The sequence below is a fragment of the Microcebus murinus genome, chromosome 2 (genome assembly GCF_040939455.1).
Source record: "Microcebus murinus isolate Inina chromosome 2, M.murinus_Inina_mat1.0, whole genome shotgun sequence".
Taxonomy (NCBI): Eukaryota; Metazoa; Chordata; class Mammalia; order Primates; family Cheirogaleidae; genus Microcebus; species Microcebus murinus.
In genome coordinates, this window is record NC_134105.1 from 97,098,402 (window position 1) to 97,119,378 (window position 20,977).

Below are 20,977 nucleotides of genomic sequence, written 5' to 3' on the forward strand. Positions count from 1 at the left end.
CACCAATACCCCACGGTGAGCTCCCGTGTGATTAGAAGGCCAGGCCTGGTGTCCTGGACTTGGGAGCTGGGGTGAATGCTGGCTTTCTCCCATGAACACTGACACTGCTCCAGAGATTTTAGAAAAGGCAGATCTTGTCCCACCAGGGACACCAACCAGGTTGAGGGCTCTAGACAGCGTCGGCGGAGGTGCGGGCAGCAGGGGGCAGCAAAGAGGTGCCGCTAAACTGCAGCAGCGGCTGGTGCTAGAGCCGGGTGTCAGCAGCACCGCGCAGGGGCTGGGACACGCCAGGGGCTGGGATGGCAGTCAGCTGATGCTGGATTAGCTCCACAAATTAGGGCTTATCTAGGATTTGCTGGTGGCTGTTGAGACATGAACAGCCTTGAGCAAAACAGTGAGGGGGAGAGACCCAGCGTCACATTCCCAGGTGTATCCGTGTGCCCCGCCACGTCTGTTCCCTGCCAAGGAAACAAACTTCTCTCTTCTAAAATGCCCTTTTCCTCATGGGGGTAGCTGGGGAAACTTTCTAAAAAGAAATGAACGATAACCTGATATCCTCCCATCTTCTCCCACTCCCCTCCTCAACGCAATCCCTGTCTTCCTGAACCATTGCTATTTCATGAGGGGACCCTGGAAAAAGCAGTGCCCTAGCCCAAGGAGTAAAGATCCTCTAGTGGAATAATTTCCTGCTGGATACATAATTTAATTTAATATATGCATTTATTATTATTATTATTATTTTGGCTGGAGAAGGCATGAACTTAACCTGAGTTTATTTGTCCAAATACCACTGGTAAGGTATGACTAAGGAGGTGTGATCTTTAGCATCTGCTGCCCTGTCTGCTGGCGCTCCAGACTAGAGAAGCGAGCTGGGGAAGCTATGTGCCGCCATCTTTACTTGCCTTGCACCTGCCAGAATACTTGGTATGTGGCAGAAACTGAATGGAATAGGAAGGGGAGAGGGGAACATGCGAGGTGAGGATGCAGCCCTCCGGCCGGGGGGGTCTGGCAGGCTTCTGTGTTGTGTGTGTCGACTGGTACCATTTTTGTGTTCTGGGTTCCAAGAAATACAGGAGTCTTTTCTTCCTTCTCTCTTTTTAATTGTCATTTATTAGCTTAGAACAAAATACAAAATTTAGAAATTCACAGGCAACCTTAAGAAATGACCAAAGACAAACTAGCACAGAAGTTTGGTAATAATGAAGGTATAACAAATTGGGAAGTTTTTCTGGATCTTCAAAGGGACAGCCGATCTGCACATTTCTGGAGGCCGAGTAATTCAGGAAGAGCCTTCGCTCCATCCCCCATTTCGCTCGCTCACAAAGGGCCGCTAGTCCATCACACCAAAAGCCGGGACAGGGACTGCGGCTGGCCAGCTGGAGAGGGTGCACCGCCCACTCGGGGTGGCGCCTCGCTCTACCGCGCTCACAGCTCATGGGGGTTCCGATGTCGATTCAAATTTATTTACCAGCTTTAGAGCAGGATTTTAAGGTATGATTCACGGGCAGAAGTTCTGGCAGCATATTTTCCCCAGGAGCCATTCCACAGATCTGCAGAACTCAAAGAAAAACAAAAGAAGATCACTGCAACCCGGTCTCACCTTGGGCACAGACCCTAGGGCTGCGCCTGTCCCAGGCAAGGCTGCCTGGGGGAGGGGGGCACTCCTAGCCACGATCAGGGTCTGGGCCTCCTGCCACCTGCCTGGCGCCCGGCCTGGACGCCTGAGGGACCCGCGCCCATGCTAGGGGGAGGCGTGGGCAGGGTCCCCAGCGCAGGTCTATCCGCCTGTGGGGGGAGGGCAGGCTGGGCAGCGTAGCCCTTATTTCCGCTAAAACCTCACTGTTGCAGCTTCATTCCTTATATGAACAGTCAGCTAGAGAAAAGTTCACAAGCACCAGCTTTCCTCTTTAGGAACAGTGCTGCCTGAGCACTCGTGAGAGGCGTGTCTACGGTGAGAGGGAGGGAGCCGGGTTTGGAAATTCTCCTTGGAAAACCACGAATCTCTTTCTCTCTCCTTCTGATGCCTGATCTACGCTGATGTGTTTAATACCCCCTCTTTGCCACTGACCTGCCCTTAAGACCCACATTTCAAACAAACAAACCAATATACACGCACAGACTGCCTGGCAGTACAAAGTCCTGTGGGCTGGCTTCCTGGGCTTGCACTTCTCCACGGTCCTGCAGCTGTGGCCAGGCAGCTCTGCTGGTCGGCCTCTCCTGGCCCCAGACTCCCAGCCCCAGCCCTTGGGCAGCCTGGCACCCAGAACGCCCAGTGCTTAGGAATGGGCCGAGGCCCCGCCCCCCGCACTTACTGCTTCCTCTCCTGGGCTTTATCTGTTTGTCTCCTTCGTCCTGACTTCTTCCCTCCCTTCCCCTGTGCCCTCCCCTGCCTTGGCACACCTTTTCCTTCTTCCCCCTTCATCTACCAAAGGAGGAGAAAACTTGGGCTTGGGGACTGTATTAACTGAGATTTATGGGTTGCAAAAGAAATCCCTTCTCACTCTTCCATTCTGCTTATCTTAGCTACTTGGTCCATAAACTGAAGGCAGATATCTGGGCTGATGAACTACAAGTTTCCAATCCTGAATCCTTGCTGTTCCTCTTAAAAATACCCTAAAGAATTCTCCCACTTCTCCTCTCACCCCCCTCCTCTTCCATCCAATTCTTTTCTCTTTACACCTGTTGGCACTAATATTCTGAACCTCACTGCTTTTCCCCAAAAGGAATCACATGAGAGGAAGATTGCTACACAGCCCCTTGGCCTACGGCTCCCTCCACCTGAGGTGTCTGGCTCTACCAGAACCTTCAACACCCTGTTTCCTTCTGAATGTCCCCAACACACAGGTGTGTACCTTTTCTGAGGCTATTCATCTTTATTATTGATATCATCCTTTTGGAGTAAGGAGTTCCACAGGTTTAGGTTCATAGCCTGCTCCCTCTCACAGATGCTAATTTTGTTTCTATCAAGCTTCTAGGAGAGCTTCCTATCTTGAGCAGATCAGGTAAAACAAATCAGACACATTTTTTTCACATTCAAAATTTCAGAACATGTCCCTCACCCAGCTTCTGCCTTTCCAAGGCAAAGAACCCCAGGAATTTTAATTGGTCCTCATGGTACAAACTCCCCACCTCTGATCCTCTTGGAAGCTATGGACCTTCCGTGGCCTGGTTACAGTATCAGAACTAGAGGAAAACATTAGAGTTTTATGCCACCAACCCTGCAAATGCTCACGTACCACCTTTAGATGGGACGCCGGGCATACTTTCGGCGATGCAGCTGGTCCACTTGCTCCAGGTACCAAGTACCCGGGAAAAGACTGTTGATATCACCAGGTGGTGAGAAATTCACTGCAGAATGAGGAGAAGAGGCAATACAAAGAGTTGCATGAGTTTGGGGGGAGAGAAAATAGTAATAGGGACGTCTACAGCTTCACAGTGAGGATCTCTTGGCCATGTTGCAAGGGGCCACAGGTTACCTGTAATACTCCAAATGGAGGACACTGGACTGGCAGAAGAGCCAGAGGAGCAGCCATCTTGGATCTAGCACTTAAGGCCTGGCTGTTAAAAATTTTATTATAAGGATATGACATTCCCCTACAGTAAACATACCCTTCCTCCACTGAAATCTTTATCACATCCTTCTGCCAATAGTACCTAGGTTGAGGAGGACCCTCAGAGCCTCTGTTTTCTAACAGAGACTTTCTTCCTAGCTCTACTTCAGTGCTTTGTCCATTGGTGTTCGTCTCAGAGGTCCTGTTTTTGTTTTCATTGTTTTTCTTTGCTAAAACATATCCCTTGATCCAGATGAGATCAATGACCACTAGAACCTAGGTCTAGAACCTAGGTCCAGAACCTAGGTTCTGGAACATTCCCAATTCCAAATGTTCTGTCTCCTTTTCAGACCATACTGCAAACCATGTCTTTAAAATCACCATCTGGTCTGCCCAGTGCTAACTTTGGCTTTTGTTTCCTTTTCATTTGCTGCTTTTTGGGGGTAACATTTTGTTTTTACGTTTGGTGGAAGAAAGCAGGCAATGGGCCAGAGACAGTAGTATGTGCTGGTAACTTATTCATGTATAGTAATTCATTTAATATCTGTTTGCAAATCCTACCAAGTTGGTGTGATTTTAGAAATAAGACAACTGAAAATAGTTCAACAATTTTTGCAAAGACAAACAGCTAGTAAGTGGCGCAGCTCAGGTTTAAATTTGGATATCTAGCTCCGAAGTCTGGACTCTTTCAACTGTTGCACAGAAAGCATATTCAAAGACTATACTTCTGGCTTCCATGGCACTGCATTGTCCAGTATCATGGAATCTGAGGTGAATTACCTTCTCTTCCCTCTCTTCCCGCCCTTTTTCTTACCCTTGTGGTAGAATTGTTCTCTTTCGTTCATTATTTCTGTGAACTCTTCAGGAGACATTCGCTTTCGGGAGTCTAGGCGTTTTGGCAGGTCTGATGTACTAGACACCAGCTGCTCCAGGGGGGAACCTGGGAAGCAAAAGCGAGATCATTACACCTTCTTGCTTGTCATTGTCACTACTGCCAAACCACAAGTCCAACAGAGAGCCAGGTTCCATGGAAGCTCGCACCCTGGGGAAAAGAGCTCTGTGCGTGGCTTAGAACACCAAGATGTCATAAGCAAATATAACTGTTAGCAAAACATACAGGCAGACACACTTACTTAGTCAAGGTATATCCCATATAGTAATTAGATATGTTTCCTGGAGCTCATCAATCAAAAAATAATCATCATGTACCCACTGGATAGCTCACAGGCGTCAACTTCTCTTTATCAGTTGCAACCAAACCACCATGACCCCTTGACTGGGCTATTTGCTGCAAGAAACTGGTTTCCCCATGTCCCCCTTTGCTCCTCTTCAATCTAGTCGCTAAGTAATAGTCAAGGAAGTGCTTTAAATACATAAATTAGACAGACTTTCTCCATTGCTTAAATCCCTTCAGTGTTTTTTCTTTGCTCTTATTCACAACCCGGTTTCTTTCACCAAATGACTTTTGTCAGGTATGCCTGGCAGAAAGCTGAGGCTCACCTGGAGAAGCATCCTGGGACACTCGGAATGAAAACAAACTTGCTGCCAAGCCAGAGCCGTAGGAGAAGGCGCCGATCCTAGAGCCGGCCAAGTCCTGGGCAGAGTGCCTGCAGGGACAGGAATCAAAGCCCGGAACTCATCAGCATTATATCCTGCACTTCAAATAAAGCACCCACCTATCAGGCCAGTCTCCTCCCTGTCCACTTCATGCAACTAGAAATGGGGCCCAGGCCCTCTGCGTGAAGAGCCACTTTGGGCAGGCCCCGGGGACAGGCCCAAGAGCAGGAAAGCTTCCAAAAGGAGAGCAGCAAAAATCCAAGATACACGAGGCACAGAAAACACAACAGAATGTCAAATGGAAATGGAACTTCTCCCCACTCATGAGGACAAGATGAATTTAGTGAATGCTGAGGGTGCTTCCAAATGGAGGCCAGATCGCTGGATTCCCCCTCAAGGCTGCATGTTGACTGGCAGTGGTTCAACAGTGGTAACATTTTGATCATCCCTCATCAGTAATAATTTGATCAGATTCACCCACGACTATAAAAAATATAGCTATATTATATGCAGTACTTCCTTATGAAACCCACAAAACAGAAAGTCAATAGAAGTAACAACTAGCTCTGCTCATGGTGGCTCACACCTGTAATCCTAGCACTTTGGGAGGCTGAGGCAGGAGGATCACTTGAGCCCAGGAGTTTGAGGTTGCAGTGAGCTATGCACTCTAGTGACATAGTGAGACCTTGCCTCAAAAATACATACATACATACATAAAAAAATAACAACTAGCAATTGAGCACCCGCTGAGCACAGCTGTTTTAATTGTTTTAGACAATGCTCATCAAAACAGTAGAACACATATTATTATCTATGTTTTGCAGATGGGGAAAGTGAGGCACATAGAGGTTAAGTATTTTTCCAAGGTCAAAACTAATAAATGGCAAAGAGATTTGAACCTAGGGTGTGGGCTCTAAAGCTAGACTCTCTTAACGACCGGGCTCTAGTAAGTATAGAAATTTTTAAATAGATGAGAAAAAAATATGCATAGAAGTTCTATTTTATTACTGCATCCAAATAGATCTTGCACAGCCCCTGACATCCATGTACTTCACTTTGGAGATTGCAAATCTGCCTATACGTATACCTTTGAAGCAAGTTTCTTTCCTCTTCCTTCCCTCCCTGCCTCTTCTCTCCCTTCCTGTCTTTTAAAAGTCTGAACCAGAGAAGGAAACAAACTTGCTTGACCCCTCAGACCATGGAGGAGGCATGGAGGAGGTGGAGCCGGACGCAGTACTCACCGAGACAGAAGTGAAGCCAGGCACCCATACAGGGACGAGGTGTATGTATTCCCGTTGCGTGTGGCCAGGTAAAGGGAGGCCTTGGTTTTCTTGTTGAACATGTCCAGAGAGGCCTTTACAAGTGCTTTCTCCAGGGCCTTATTGGTGTAGGTGTCTTCCAGCTTTAGCCCCCTGTTGGGGCAGCCAGAGGTGACCAGGTGAGAAGCCACAGGGGGAGGAGGGAGGGAGCAGGGGGAAGAGTAACAGCTTCTAGAGAGGAGACTCTGGACGTGTTTTTATTACAACATTTGTAAATACATAAAAGCACACACACGCAGACAAAAACACATGCCACTAATAGTTCTACCATTCAGAGATAAAACTTAGGGAATATTTTTAATATTTTTCTTAGGGAATCTATACCCACTTTCATAAAGTGTATTAGAAAATTGGAAATGAACTCATACTATGCATTCTGTTTAGCATGCTTTTTAAACTCTGTGTATGTGAGTGTGTGTGTATTTATCCATAATATTAAATCATCTTCTTTAACATTATTTTTAATGGTTGCAGAATGGTCCCTGACATGATGTACCATACTTTAACTAATCTCTGTACTCCTATTTCTCATTAGTTAAAATACTGCAGGGAATAGCTACATGTTCTTTTACATGTGGAATTAATGAGCCCAGAGGTATGCACATCTTTAAGGCTTTTGCTTTATACTCTCCTATTACTCCTCAAAGCACTTATATAAATTTATACATCCACTATTGCCCATTCTCCAATAGCCTTGTCAATACTGAGTCCTTATTTAAATTTTAAAAGACCTGCAAAGAAAATGGTAACTTGTGTGTTTTACTAATAAGCATCCACATTTACAAATATGATTATATTCATTTTTTCTTTGAGGAAATCTTTTGTTAATATCTTTTGCTCATTTTTCCACCATAGTGTTTATTTTATTATTGATAAGATCATTATATATTATAGATATTATCTTTATCTTTGGTATATGTTATACTTTTTGCTTTGATAGGGCAGGTCTTATAAGCAGTGTTTAAGCTAGTTTTGATTTTTTCATTAGTGGCAGGGTTAGTAGTAGTTAATAATAGGGGCATATACTGGTAGAATAGTTCAAAACTTGAAATAAATAGATACCAAGAAGAAAGGGAAAGATTCTCTTCCCAGTGAGAACTATTTGCATTGAAGATATTTCTGTTTTAAATATCTTCGATTAGTGCATCCATAAATAGCATTCTTCCTGCTTTTTAGCATTTAAGGTAGTGAACTGAACTCTGTCCATTTTATAAATGGGAGAAATTGAGGCAATAAGCAGGACATTACTTAAGACCATGGCAAGTAAGAATAGGACCTGACTCTTCCCGGGCTGCCACCCTATACTGTGATCATTTGTTTCTGTGAATCTGTGTCTCCACAGCCTGTGAGATCCTCCAGGACAGGGATCATGAAGTCATCCCCATTTTATCCTGAGGGTTTAGAATGATGTCAGGCACACAGCAGATGTTCAGAAAAATATCTGTTGACTAAATGATTTAACCGTACTCCCCTTTCCCTTTTTCCTTTTTCTCTGTAGCTTCTTATGGTTACCTGGTCCAGAGGTACTGACACATTCCCCATGTCTCCCTGAGATAGCACAAGGAGGGCCCTATGCAGACCATGACCCATCACCCCATGCAGGAACTGGTATCCTTTCCATCCTGTTGGAAGGTTGCCATTGCCCCACAGGAGTGCCAGTAACCGGGGCTCAAGGCATGCGGGAGCATCCTCCTTGCCCACCCCTCACGAGCCCCTAGGAACCCCATGAACAGGACTCACCTGAAAGCCTCTAGCTCCTTATATAAGCTGGATTGGGTGCTGCTGCTGGATGACAGGAAGTCGTTGAGCATCAGGCGAGCCAGAGATTTCTGGACCATCGTGCAAAAGGGTGTGTGAAAGATCATAAACTGGAAATCGTCAAGGGTGAAAGCTTGATTGATGCCAGCTGGAAGAAGAAGTGTGAAGGCAAATACGTGGCATGAGGGACGAGCCATTTCGACCTGTCTCAGATTTAATGGTGCCGAAGGACTCTAGGCCCCCCAGAGAACTAGTTCCTGCCTCCAGCAAACGCATAAAGTTTGTTCATTCATTTTTCACCTCTTTACTAAGCCCTTCTTCATATATGGAAAGAAGAGAAAGAAACAAGCATATTCATATCTACTATTGCCAGCCTCCCTGACAGATGCTCGCCCCATATCAATTTTGTGTTGTACCATTTTGTCCATTTTCCAGAGAAGGAAACAGAGTCTCCAAAAAAATCATGTAAAGTCGTATGTCCAAGGTCACCCAGCTTGAAGAGTCTGGCTTTGGATTTAGGTTCACCTGTCTCTGTCGCTGCATTACTGACTGTCTCTCTCACTGGGCAGAGGAGGTCAATGCAACTTCTGCCCTTAGGAAAGTTTATATTTTAGTGCTGTGATCCAAAGTACCATCCGTCAGATCCCATATGAAAATAAGGAGTAAAATGAAAATGCTATAAGAATTCAGAGGAGGCAAGAGCAATTAGCCAATAGCAATTTTACAGTGGATGGGCAGAGGCAGAGAGGCCCAAGGTGACTTCTTACCCTCAGGGGTGGCCTATGGCAGGCAGTGCCCCACCCAGTGCAGCAGAGAGGGGCCAGAGGTGGCTCCTTATGCCACCAGCAAAGCACCCATGTCCTGGCGCTTCAACACGTGCTCCTTCCCACACTGACACCTGCCTTCTGCCCATCTGGCCATGGCTGAGCAGGTAAGACACTTTCTATTTTTTTTAAGTGGGTTTCTCTGTATTTTTAAAATAAGATTTATTCACTTCTTTTCTGATCATGAAAGCAGTATGTATTTTTTTAGCAGGGAAATTCCAAAACTAAAGATGGAAATAAATTTGACCTATTACCACCATACAGAAAAAAATCACTGATAACACTTTAGTAGATGGAAAATATAAGATAAGGCAAGATTTTCCAACATCAGACTTTAAAAGGGGGCAAACTACAAATCAAGAGTCACATCATGCCTGACTTAAAACAGAAGCAAATCCTGACCCCTGAGGATGTGGTTACCCGGGTCACGCCGCATTTCCCAGGTGGCTGACACCCACAGGTTTCATACTGGTGACTTCGGCCTGCATTGTTTGCTTTCTTTCGTTCAGGTCCAGTTAGAGGCAAGAGGCAATTTTATGCTTGAATTTGAATGACATTCACATGGATTTCAGCAAAGACCCAGAGAGGAGAATAAGAAGGGAACAGGAAACAATTCTCTTAACATGGTTTTCAAAGAGGAGACCTTGTCTCAGGAGTTTAGGTGCAAAGGTGCAGACTCTTGGCCCCTGTAAGCAGAGCCCCCACTGCCTGCTGCTGGAGTCCCATACCTCGCTTCCGCTGGTTCTGGATCTTGTGGCAGTATGATGCGTAACACCGATCCAAGGCCCGAAGGTAGCACTGGATGGAGAGCTTCCCATCCACCATTGGGTACTCGGAGGCCAAATTGGGTTTGTAGAAGTCATATACATTCTCCATATGGGTTGCCCTAAGACCTGGAAAGGCACAGGGAGGGTTTCAGAGACTGTACAGCCTACCTGCAGCACAGAAGTTGGGAGAACCACATAACAGGGGCTTCCTGGTCTACCTGTCTCCCATGCCCAAGCCTGAGCCCACACGACATCCCTCATAGTCAAAAGGATTTGAACAGGTCATTGGTATTACATAAATGAGGTTTACATTTCCCTTTCCACACCTATGTGGATTTAACAAAACTTGGAATAGAAGCCAAGTCTCACAGGAAAGACGTTCACTTTTTATGTAGTTACCTCCTTTCATAGTCAATCACCCGCACAACTCCCTAAGGCACTTGCATGACTCATCCATGGATTATTATTCCCATGCCATGATGATGCAGAAGAGGAAACCTCGCAGATTCCCTTTCCTCCTTTCCTCCCTAACCTCTGCTTCTCAGGCCAGCCTTTTGGAGGCAAGGGATAACACCTTCAAACCCACACCCCAGCCCTGAGTAGCAGGTATGCCAGTGTAGGATATGGAGCTATGTATTTGTCTGTGCCATGCACAGCCTCTTGGTAATGGTTTACCTTGCTCGAGGGCCAGAGGGGCATTGGGGCCAAGCAGCATCGCCACGGCTCCAGCCCCACCGGTGGGACGAGCATTATCATTGGGATAGACGGCGATATCCCCACAGACCACCATTGCATAGCGACCTGTAAAGAGAGACAGGAAGTAATTATTACCACTACCAAATCTAGAGTAGACTGCGTGCCTACTGTGCGCCAAGCACAATTCTAGGTACTGGAAATAGAGTGAACAAAACCACAAACCCCAGCACTGTGGAGCTTATGTTCTAGTAGGACTCATGATACACTTGAAATGCAAAGCCAAAACTTAGTGTCCTGACATTCTAACTGTAAAATGCTCATTTATTCAGAATTCTATTTCTGACTTCAGTGAGAAATTCACTAACCGGCACTTTTGGAGATAATTTAGTTTTATACTGATCACCTTACAGCACTCCATGATCATGAAATTTTTCCCAAATCATAAAAGGCAAGGGATACAGAGGGAAACTAACATTTAAAATACTGTCCTCAAATAATCCTTTAATCAATCCAGTGAGGGAAGAAGTAATTTCCACATTTATGTATGAAGACACTGCCTTCCAGAGAGATTAAGTAACTGGTATAAGGTCCGGTTACCAACTGAATACAGAATCTGATATTCAAACTCAGCTCTAACTGGATCCTAAACCATGGCCCTTGAATTGCTTGGTGTTACTTTCATTGTGAAAAGAGTTTATGCTGAGCAACTACCCTTAATGTAAATGATCCATAGTGACTAACTCTATGGCAATCTATTAGACAATAAATAATTGTTGTCTTGACTATTATTTGTTCTACTTTCATCTGATAAAAGTACTGCCCCCCAAACTTGAGTCTGTGAGAGAGATGTAGTAGTAATTCCAGTATTCTGTCTAACCTGTGAAGAAGCCCCAAGTATTCACCCATACCACTGAGTTGGAGCCTTAATTTTATATAATTTAATGCCCATGATAAGCCTATATAGCAGATATAGTTATCTCCTCTTCACAGATAAAGAAATCGAGGCCTAAAGAACTTAAGTCACTTGCCCAAAACCATATAGCTAATAAATGGTAGGATAAGGATTCAGAGTCAGGATTCCAATCCAAATTCATTAAAATCCGAGGACCTTCTCTTAAGAATTATTACAAATCCAGATGTAACTTCAACAAAAAGAATTTTTTGCCCCCAATGATATAAGTGTGTATAAAATATATAAATAAGTTACATAAATATATTAAGAGTATTTATATGTTTGACATATAGAAATATATGCATTTAGTATATATATAAAATTGGAGAAAAAACAATACTTTTTTGTATATGTATACACACACACACACACACGGAGTGAAAAATTTACAAACTATAGACATGTACTTAGAAGCCATTTAGGAAAAGGCTGGTAAATGTGACTACCTAAAAAATCAAAGCATTCTATCAAAAACAATGTCGAAAGACAAATTGGGGAAGTATTTACAGTGCCTACAACCAACAAAAAGCTATTTTCCTTCCTTTATAAAAGTCTCATCAAAAAGACAAGTTATATAACACAAAAATGGCCAATAAATATAATAAAAAATCCAAGCTTTCTTATAATGAAAAAAAGGCAAATCAAAAATTCTAGAATTTTACTTATTAGATTGACAAATATTAGAAAGCTTGATAATACATATTGTAGGAATGTAATTTAGTACAACATTGTAAAGAGCAATTTGGCACATTTTATCAAATTTTTAAATCTACTTATCCTGCAATTCTGCTTCTAGGAATCTATTCTTAGAACACATTGAAACAAACATACAAAGCTATCGTGCAATGTTCATTAAGACATTATTTAATTGCAAAAACCCACAACAATCTAAATATTTATTTATATGGGGCTAATTAAATAAAATTTTCCATACCCATCAATAGAATATTATGTAGTTTTTAGAAGAAAGAAATAGACCTTATATATGCTGCTACAGAATGATCTCTAAGACATCAGACATTAGGAATAATATGTATAATGTTTAAAACTGAATAGCTACGTGTATGCTTGCAGATACAAAAAATGGTAGAAGAAAATTAGAAAGCATACATAGATATTAATGTTAAATTCTTAGAAGTGGTAATGGAGTGTCAAAAGGGGACTTTTTCTTTATACCCTTTTGTTAATATGTATATATATTTTCCCAACTATAAATTTCAATTGCTTTCATAAAAAAAGAAAAAAGACAAGAAAACCTGGGGACTACTAGCCAATCTGAGCCAGCCCCACTCTTTCCTTTCCTCATACTCTCCTCTCTCTTCTGGAGTTGTTCAGAACTCCCTGGTGAGTCCCAAAGCTACTTTGTCCCACCAAAGAAGGTCCCCGGGTGGATGGTTGGCTGGGTCAGAAGCAGAGATCTCATGCACACTGGCCTCATCTGGTCTTGGTGGTTGTTATCACTGCAGAGTGTGTAGTCCAGGAGGTCAGGCTCAAGCTTAGACATGCTTTTTGTTTCAAATACAAACTGAAAATTCACATTTCAGTAGTTGGTTTTTTATTTTTACTTTTCTGCTAAGACATTATGTTTAAAGAAAGATGCATTTGCAGGCCTCATCTGTGGAATACCCAGCCACTCAGCGGAATCTGCTCATTTTAAATGGTGTGATTAAAGCTGACAATGCTTCCAAGAACAAGTTTTTTGATTTTTGGTTAAAGGCTAGTGAATGTCACTTATCCTTTGTTTCTACTTTCCAACTAAATACTTGCTTGGACATATTGGTGGTAGTAATGTTCGTAGGGGTTGCTAGAGAGGTTGTAATACAAGTGCCAAGCTGGAGAAGCACTGTAAGAAAAGATTTGACAATGACATAAAGACTGGACCTTCAACCCCTATCAATGGAACCATTAATGGGGAAGGAAGGCCCTTGTAGGCAGTTGAAGAATCATGGGATGGACTTATGGAATTGCAGTTTCTTCCTGTGAGAACAGAGATCAACTCCTCTTGGCTTTTTTTTTAAAGCAAAGGATATTCAATTAGATAATCTCTGAGGGTCCTGTCAACATTAAGACTTTATGATTAATTTTATCATGAATGTTCATTGTCATTTTCAAGATTTTTAATCCTAGTTTCAAACTTAGTAAACACAGAGTGCCTTGACTGCCAAGGAACTGTTCTTTCACATCTCTATGGATTATTTTATTCAATCCTGCAAGGCAGGTAGGCAGATAAGAACCCTGAGGCTCAAAGAGGCTACAGAACTTATCAATAATTATTGACAGGGTGTCTAACTCTTATCTTGTACTGTTTCCTTTCTTTTCTTGCCATCACAACAGGGATTATTCCTCCAATATAGCACTGGGGGTATAAGTAAGATACAAGGTACTGTTAATATGTTAATCAAAAAGCAGTATCCGGCCAGGCGCGGTGGCACAGGCCTGTAATCCTAGCACTCTGGGAGGCCGACACGGTCGGATTGCTCGAGGTCAGGAGTTTGAAACCAGCCTTATCAAGAGCGAGACCCTGTCTCTACTATAAATAGAAAGAAATTAATTGGCCAACTAATATATATAGAAAAAAAATTATCTGGGCATGGTGGTGCATGCCTGTAGTCCCAACTACTTGGGAGGCTTAGGCAGGAGGATTGCTTGAGCCCAGGAGTTTGAGGTTGCTGTGAGCTGGGCTGACGCCACGGCACTTGCTCTAGCCTGGGCAACAAAGCAAGACTCTGTCTCAAAAAAAAAAAAAAAAAAAAAGCAGTATCCTAGGAGCCAGGCAGGGGAGAAAGAGTAGAAATAGTCTGTGTAACAGTCTATCCTGTGATTCTATGGGCCTATTTCTACCAGGGTGTTTTTCCCTTAACATCCAAACATGCATAAATTTTTCAACATCACCAATTTCTCTTTCAGAGACTTAGGAGATGTTTAAGAGAAACAAGTACAATAAAATGGGAAATATATTACATATAGTTTGGTGTCTTGCCTCTGTCACTCACTATGTGTAAGAAATCAGATCTTCCATATTCTTGCCTATAAATCAGGTATAAGGCTAGGCATGGCAGCTCACGCCTGTAATCCGAGGCGGGAGGATCACTCAAGGTCAGGAGTTCCCAACCAGCCTGAGCAAGAACGAGACCCCATCTCTACTAAAGATAGAAAGAAATTAATTGGCTAACTAAAAATATATAGAAAAAATTAGCCGGGCATGGTGGCACATGCCTGTGGTCCCAGCTACTCAGAAAGCTGAGGCAGGAGGATTGCTTGAGCCCAGGAGTTTGAGGTTGCTGTGAGCTAAGCTGATGCCGTGGCACTCTAGCCCTGGCAACAGAGTGAGACTCTGACTAAAAAATAAATAAATAAATAAATAAATAAATATAAATAAAAATAAATAAATAAATATATAAATCAGGTATAACACTCACTTCCTAGGCTGTTGTGAGGACTAAATGAAGGACTGTGTGAACATGCTACCTAACTAACTGTATAAAGGTATACAAGTCTAAGTGGTTATTATCATCATGGTTGTTGGATGATAGAACCAGCCGTGTGATAATGTTGTCCTTCCTTCACTGAATGAAGCCACCCAGGGAACTGAAAAGCAAAACTGATAACATTCAGCCTCCAACCCCAGCTCCTTTTGTACATGAGTCCCCCTGGCAGGACATACCATCCCAGTAGCTGGACTCCATCCAGTTGGCAGCATTGAAGAGGGAGGCAGTGCCACCGTAGCAGGCATTGGTGGTATCTATGCCCTCAATGTCAGTGTTGCCCGAATCCTGGAAGAGTTCCATGAGCACTGTTTTGACAGCTTTGGACTTGTCGATGATGGTCTCAGTGCCCACTTCCAGCCTGCCCACAGAGTCCCATGGGAGCTTTGTGCGCTCCATCAGCCGTTGCACCACCGTCAGGCACAGGGAGTTAATGTCCTCCTGGACTGAGCAGAAACCCATTTCAGTCTGGCCCAAGCCCACTGTATACTTCCCTGCTTCCACATTGTTATACTTCTCCAGGTCAGTCTGGTCCACATATTGGGCTGGGAAGTAGACCTCCAAGGCAAGGATGCCCACATCCTTTGGCCAAGTATCTGTTTTGGCCAGAGGGACAGCAGAGGCTGTAGAAAACCTAAGATGGAAATAACAATCAATATCCCATTAATGATCTGTAGCTAGTTTTCTCAGAAAATAGTGATACACCAATCCTTTAATTCATTTTTTAATATATTTTGAAGCTATGTTATCATACAACTACAAATTTAGTGTTGTTGTTATCTTTCTGTTGAATTGACCAAAAAGGGTCAATTTAATAAAAAGGTTAAATATCTTCTTTCATCTTTATAAAACTCTTGCCATAAATTCTACATTTTCTGATGTCAATACAGCTGTACTAGCTCTTTGCTTACTGCTTGCACGACATATATTTTTCTGTCCTTTTTACTTTCAACCTCTTAGAGTCTTTATATTTAAAATGTGTCACTTGTAATCAGTACATAGTTGAATGTTTTAAAATTTTTTTCACAAGTCTTACAATAGTGGTGTTTTGATTGGAGTATTTCGTCCATTTATATTTATTGTAATTACTGATATAGTTGGAATTAAGCCTACCATCTTTCTGTTTGTTTCCATTTGCCTCATATATTCTTCATTCCTTTATTCTTCCTATATTCTTTTTTATTAAGCAAATATTGATTATTCTATTTTATCCCCTCTATTTCTTTAAGTTGTGACACTAGAGATTATAATATGCATACCTGGCTTATTATACTCTAACTTAATTTAATGCTTCTATTACTTTCTGAATAGTGTAAAAGCCTTACTTTAGGTTAACTTTATTTACCCTCTCCATACTTTACTTCTGCATATGTTATAAGTCCTTATAGAACATAATTTAAAATTTTTTACTTATTTTTAAAACACATCTCTCATTTTCCTCCTTTCTCCTTCTTCTTTCTTTTTTATACACAAGAACATATGCACTGTTTTTCTACTTTTTAAGGAAGTTTTCTGCTTGATTCCATCTTATCTGCTTTTTGTGATTCTGCCTTCTAATATTTATGGAACACAGCTGGCCAAGATACACAACAGTGAATAAGACATCCTTTTTGCCCATGTTCTAACGGAGGAGGAAGACATCATTACAGCTAAATACATAGCGGAACAAGCAAACCTGTGAGAACACAAAGCAGAAAGAGCAATTCTAAAGGGGGGCAGAGAGAAAAGAAGAAAGGAGTCAGTAGAACAGGAAAGAGATAATAAATTTCTTTTCTGGACCCATCTGCATCTCTTAAACCCTGACTCTTAAACCCCTGATGAAAATCTGGAGATTCTCCTCCTAGCTACAAGCACAGAGCTCACTAGTCCACCTCTCATGTGCTTCCACACGAAAGCACTTGAAATCTGGTCACTTTAGTGACATTCTTCATTTTATAGATGGTGAAATCAAGGCACATACTGGTGAAGTGATGTGGTCAGAATAACTTCCAGTTTTTATGTGTTAGAAACAGTCTGTCCCTTCACTGTCTTTGGTGCCAGACTTATACATTTAGCTCTGTGCTACAGGAGCTATGACTCAGATTGAATGTATCTACCAATTGTTTTTAGGATTCTGGGCCTCTGATAGCTCCAATTCTCCCATCAGGAAAGTCATATTTTTAATTTAATTTAATTTTTTTTTTTTGAGACACAGTCTTGCTCTGTCACCCTGGGTAGTGTGCAGTGGTGTCATCATAGCTCACAGAAACCTCAAACTCCTGGGCTTAAGCGATCCTCTTGCCTCAGCCTCCCGAGTAGCTGAGACTATAGGTGTAGGCCATGACACCCAGATAATTCTTCTATTTTTGGTAGAGAAGTGGTCTCACTCTTGCTCAGGCTGCTCTCAAACTCCTGAACGCAAGCAATCCTCCCACCTCAGCCTCCCAGAGTGCTAGGGTTACAGGTGTGAGCCACCGCACCAAGCCAGGACTGCTCTGAAGCAAAAAAATGGATTATGTGATCACAAGACAGTGAGACAAAGCATTAAATGTGCAATAATATCCGAAAAGAGAGGTTTGGAAATTATTTATCTGCCTTATTTATTTGGTACCCTCCAAATAATTGGAATTTGTACTCTCAAATATTTATGGAGGAGCTTTCCCAGTACCCAGGAGCTAATGGTTAGCCAGCCTTTGGTCCTGCCAGCTCAGTTGCCTTTTCCCTCAGCCTCAGTCTCTACCTTCTCTGGGCTGACTCCTTCCTTCCTTCTCCTCTCAGTCAGAAATCAAAGGTTGTAAGGGGAGAGGAGAGGTTCTAAGAACGAGTCAGTGGTAACTTTTGTAACTGTCTTGGTAGGGGGCTATTTCTAGAAATAGATTACAGAGCCTTGAAGGAAGTTAACGCAGAGAGGCTTCCAGGAGCATCAAACCACTGTAGCTAAGAGTATCTCTCTAATCTTGTGCTTTCTCTAAAGAATGATGTCTTTATTTAATTTAAAATCAGTTTTTCTGGTGTTGTCTAGTTCAAGAACATGCATCAAGCTTTCATGCACTCCATCTTGCCTCCTTCTCTTTGTGTTTCAAAATTAACTGTGACTAGCCGGGCACTGTGCTGGGGAAGGGTGGGGGTGAGGGGCTGGGCAAAGGAGAGAAGAGGACAAGGCTTTGGAGGACTTCCTTGACTGTGTGAGGAATGAGATAAGCAGATACACAACCCAACTGTGAGGTAGAAGGTGGTGAAGGCCACAAGAGGCACAGGGCAAAATCCCACAGTAGTTCAAAGGAAGCAGAGATTCTATGGGTTGGAGGATCAGGAAAGGCTTCATGGAAGAGGCTGCATTTGAAACCAACCCTGATGGATGAGACAGCTTCTGCCGGTGAAAAATTGGAAGCGGATGAAGCAGGAGTGACCACAGCGGGGAGTGACTGAACAGACAAGGGCCCCAGCAGAGGAGGGCGTGTGGGGGAGTAAGGAGACAATATATGAGAAATTTAGGAAGTAGAGGACCAATTCTTACTTAATTTTAGAGGTAGCAAAACAGATGCTGAAATGGGGGTTGCTCTTTGGTTGGACTTGGGGCGGATGCAGGCTGGATTAAAGGGGCTAGACCTGCAGAGAAAAGGTGACCCACAAAAAGCAATGTTAGCTCAGGCCACGGATGATGGGATCGACTGTCAGCACAGCCAGAGGGAAATGTGAATGATGATTCCAGAGTTTGGACCAAAGAAGTCAGAATGTTGGTGAGGACTGATGTTTGCCTCTTGGCTGGTGCCACCTGTTGCTTGAACTGAGAAGTTCCACATCAATCCCTTCCTCACAAATAACACAGAAACAGGTTAAAGTCTGAGACGGGACATTTGACCTCTATGCAGTGGTCTGGCAGGGAGTGTAGAGGATGGTAGTGTCATGAAGAAAATAAGATGGCTAATAAGCTTCGCACATCTATACACCCAGCTTCCCTGGGTACCAAGCAAGGGAAGGTACCAGGTCAAAATCGCTTTTCTAAGTATTCAGTATTCACAGAATGCAAAGGAAAAAATGGAAGGAAAGAAAGAACTAGTCCAAAAGTGTCTGGGATGGTTTAGAAGTTAAATAATAACACAGAGGTGGGGCCGGGCATGGTGGCTCACGCCTGTAATCCTAGCACTCTGGGAGGCCGAAGTGGGCGGATCCTTTGAGCTCAGGAGTTCGAGACCAGCCTGAACAAGAGCAAGACCCTGTCTCTACTAAAAAAAATAGAAAGAAATTAGCTGGACAACTAAAAATATATAAATAAAAAAATTAGCTGGGCATGGTGGTGCACGCCTATAGTCCCAGCTACTCGGGAGGCTGAGGCAGTGGGATTGTTTGAGCCCAGGAGTTTGAGGTTGCTGTGAGCGAGGCTGACACCACGGCACTCTAGCCTGGGCAACAAAGTGAGACTCAGTCTCAAAAAAAATAAAAGAATAAAAAATAACACAGAGGTGGCTGGAAGCCCAAGTCACCAAATATAGCTGTGTTATCATCTTCACTGGGAAAACACAAGCACTCGGGCCACACTGAGGGGGTGTTTACAAAGAAAAGGAGTGTGTGTGTGCCTGGCACATGCGCAAACACGCACATAAACACCTACACACATTCTTATCTTCACAATTTATTTCCCCTTTTCATAAAGCTGGAGTGCAGGACAAACACAGCTTCCTACCCCGAGTCCATTTTAGACGTTACTGCAGTGACTTAAAGCACTGCTTCTGCCAACCCTGTGGTTGGCGCAGAAGCCTGAGGGTCTTGGCAGAGTCGAGAGGTCAAGGTGGGAACGGCGGTGGAGAGCTGTGGGCCCTGGTGCTGATATTTCTACTGCTTTGTGCAGCTGGCAGAGTAAAAGGTGCTGTTTTTCACAAACACAGCATGCGTCAGAGGTTTGGGATCCTCTAATTCTACAGCCGAAAGGGACTATTATCCATTTACAGACCAGGTAACTGGGACCCTTGGGAAATTAAGTTGTTTGTCTATGGCTGTGCACAAGCCTTGGCAACTTATGACTAGGATTCTAAGTTTTTCCCAGTGGCAGGGCTTCTGACTGTCTTTTACTGGCTCCAAGATGCTCCTCAAAGAGTGATCTGTGCAGACCCTTGGAACAACCGGACTCACCTTCGGTGGGCAGCTGGGAGCAGGCGAGCAAGTGTGAGGCAAGGCTCCTGCGTCGCTCTTTGCAGCCGCAGGGCCTGCTTCAGTGGCGTCAACAGCCGCTGCATTTCCGGAGGAGCGAGCGGAGAGCAGCACTTCACAGCCTTTGGGGCGATGCCCAGCGGAGCCTGGAGCCCAGCGTCGGGCTGCGCTTTATAGATCCCTGAGACTCCCGCCTCTGGAAGCCCCGCCCCTGCCCAGCCCCGCTCCGTCTGCTTCTAAAACTAGGCCAAAGGGCTCACGCAGAACACGGCCAAGTCACACACACACCTCATCTCTCCAACATGTAAATACCCGCCCCTGGCATGTATGGGAATGGCCGGCCTGACTCCGCCTCTCTCGGGCTCTCACAGCAGCTTTATTTCCGCCCAGCCACCAAAGGGGAAGCTCAGAATGTTCCTCGTTGTAACACATCCCAGGGTAACCCCTCCTGGCCTATCTTGGACCCTGGCCCCTCACTGGGGTTACTGTCATTGGGTGCTTCATAATCTGCCCCATGGTGTTAGCTGTTATTATTTTAATGTGATGCATTATAAGGAAACTCTTTCAAAACCAAAAGGCATGCATCTTTTAAGAGTCCTCTCCATCCCTGTAGCTGGGAGAGAATATTGGCACAGAGGCAAGGGCTGGGCCTTAGACTCTAGGGAGCCTGCTTTATTTCTCCTGTCTTTATGGCCACCCTTATATTTGCGCAGCTCTGCACGATTCCCAAGTGGGCAACTAGTGCTGCAGCAGAGTTACGGGAGCCTCAAAGGAGCAACTGTCATCTGAAGCCCTATCTCCCAAGGAGGAAAGGTTTGCTTTGCAGATGAGGTCGGAGATACACAGAAAGGTATGATTGTCCTGCAGATTAGAGACTCAACCATGGCTTTTGCCTCTGGATTCTGGTGTTCTGCTTTGTTCTTCTACTTCTCAGTAAAGAG

General features: G+C 43.8%; 1 protein-coding gene across 2 annotated transcripts; it reads right to left on the minus strand.

Moving 5' to 3' along the window:
• Window positions 1–1,078: 1,078 nt before the first annotated feature.
• HMGCS2 (3-hydroxy-3-methylglutaryl-CoA synthase 2) lies at window positions 1,079–20,331 on the minus strand. 2 transcript variants are annotated; one of them, XM_012761863.2, is made up of 10 exons: window positions 20,019–20,331; window positions 15,089–15,543; window positions 10,452–10,577; window positions 9,738–9,902; window positions 8,168–8,333; window positions 6,350–6,520; window positions 5,052–5,158; window positions 4,366–4,491; window positions 3,237–3,348; window positions 1,079–1,550 (listed from the first exon to the last, which is right to left on the minus strand). In XM_012761863.2, the coding sequence occupies exons 1-9, from the start codon at window positions 20,120–20,122 to the stop codon at window positions 3,242–3,244; spliced, it is 1,527 nt and encodes a 508-aa protein (XP_012617317.2). In that variant the 5' UTR covers window positions 20,123–20,331; the 3' UTR covers window positions 1,079–1,550; window positions 3,237–3,241. The 2 variants fall into 2 exon arrangements, with proteins under 2 accessions (XP_012617317.2, XP_012617316.2); XM_012761862.3 differs by having other exon boundaries at window positions 1,079–1,558.
• Window positions 20,332–20,977: the final 646 nt, after the last annotated feature.

Bases quoted from the DNA above. Each gene is read 5' to 3' on its own strand.
- HMGCS2 (XM_012761863.2), bottom strand. From the start codon at position 20,122: ATGCAGCGGCTGTTGACGCCACTGAAGCAGGCCCTGCGGCTGCAAAGA. The intron at 15,544-20,018 runs GTGAGTCCGGTT...TTTCCATCTTAG, and splicing joins CTCCCAGCTGCCCACCGAAG to GTTTTCTACAGCCTCTGCTG. The intron at 6,521-8,167 runs GTGAGTCCTGTT...CTGCCCCAACAG, and splicing joins AAGGAGCTAGAGGCTTTCAG to GGGGCTAAAGCTGGAAGACA.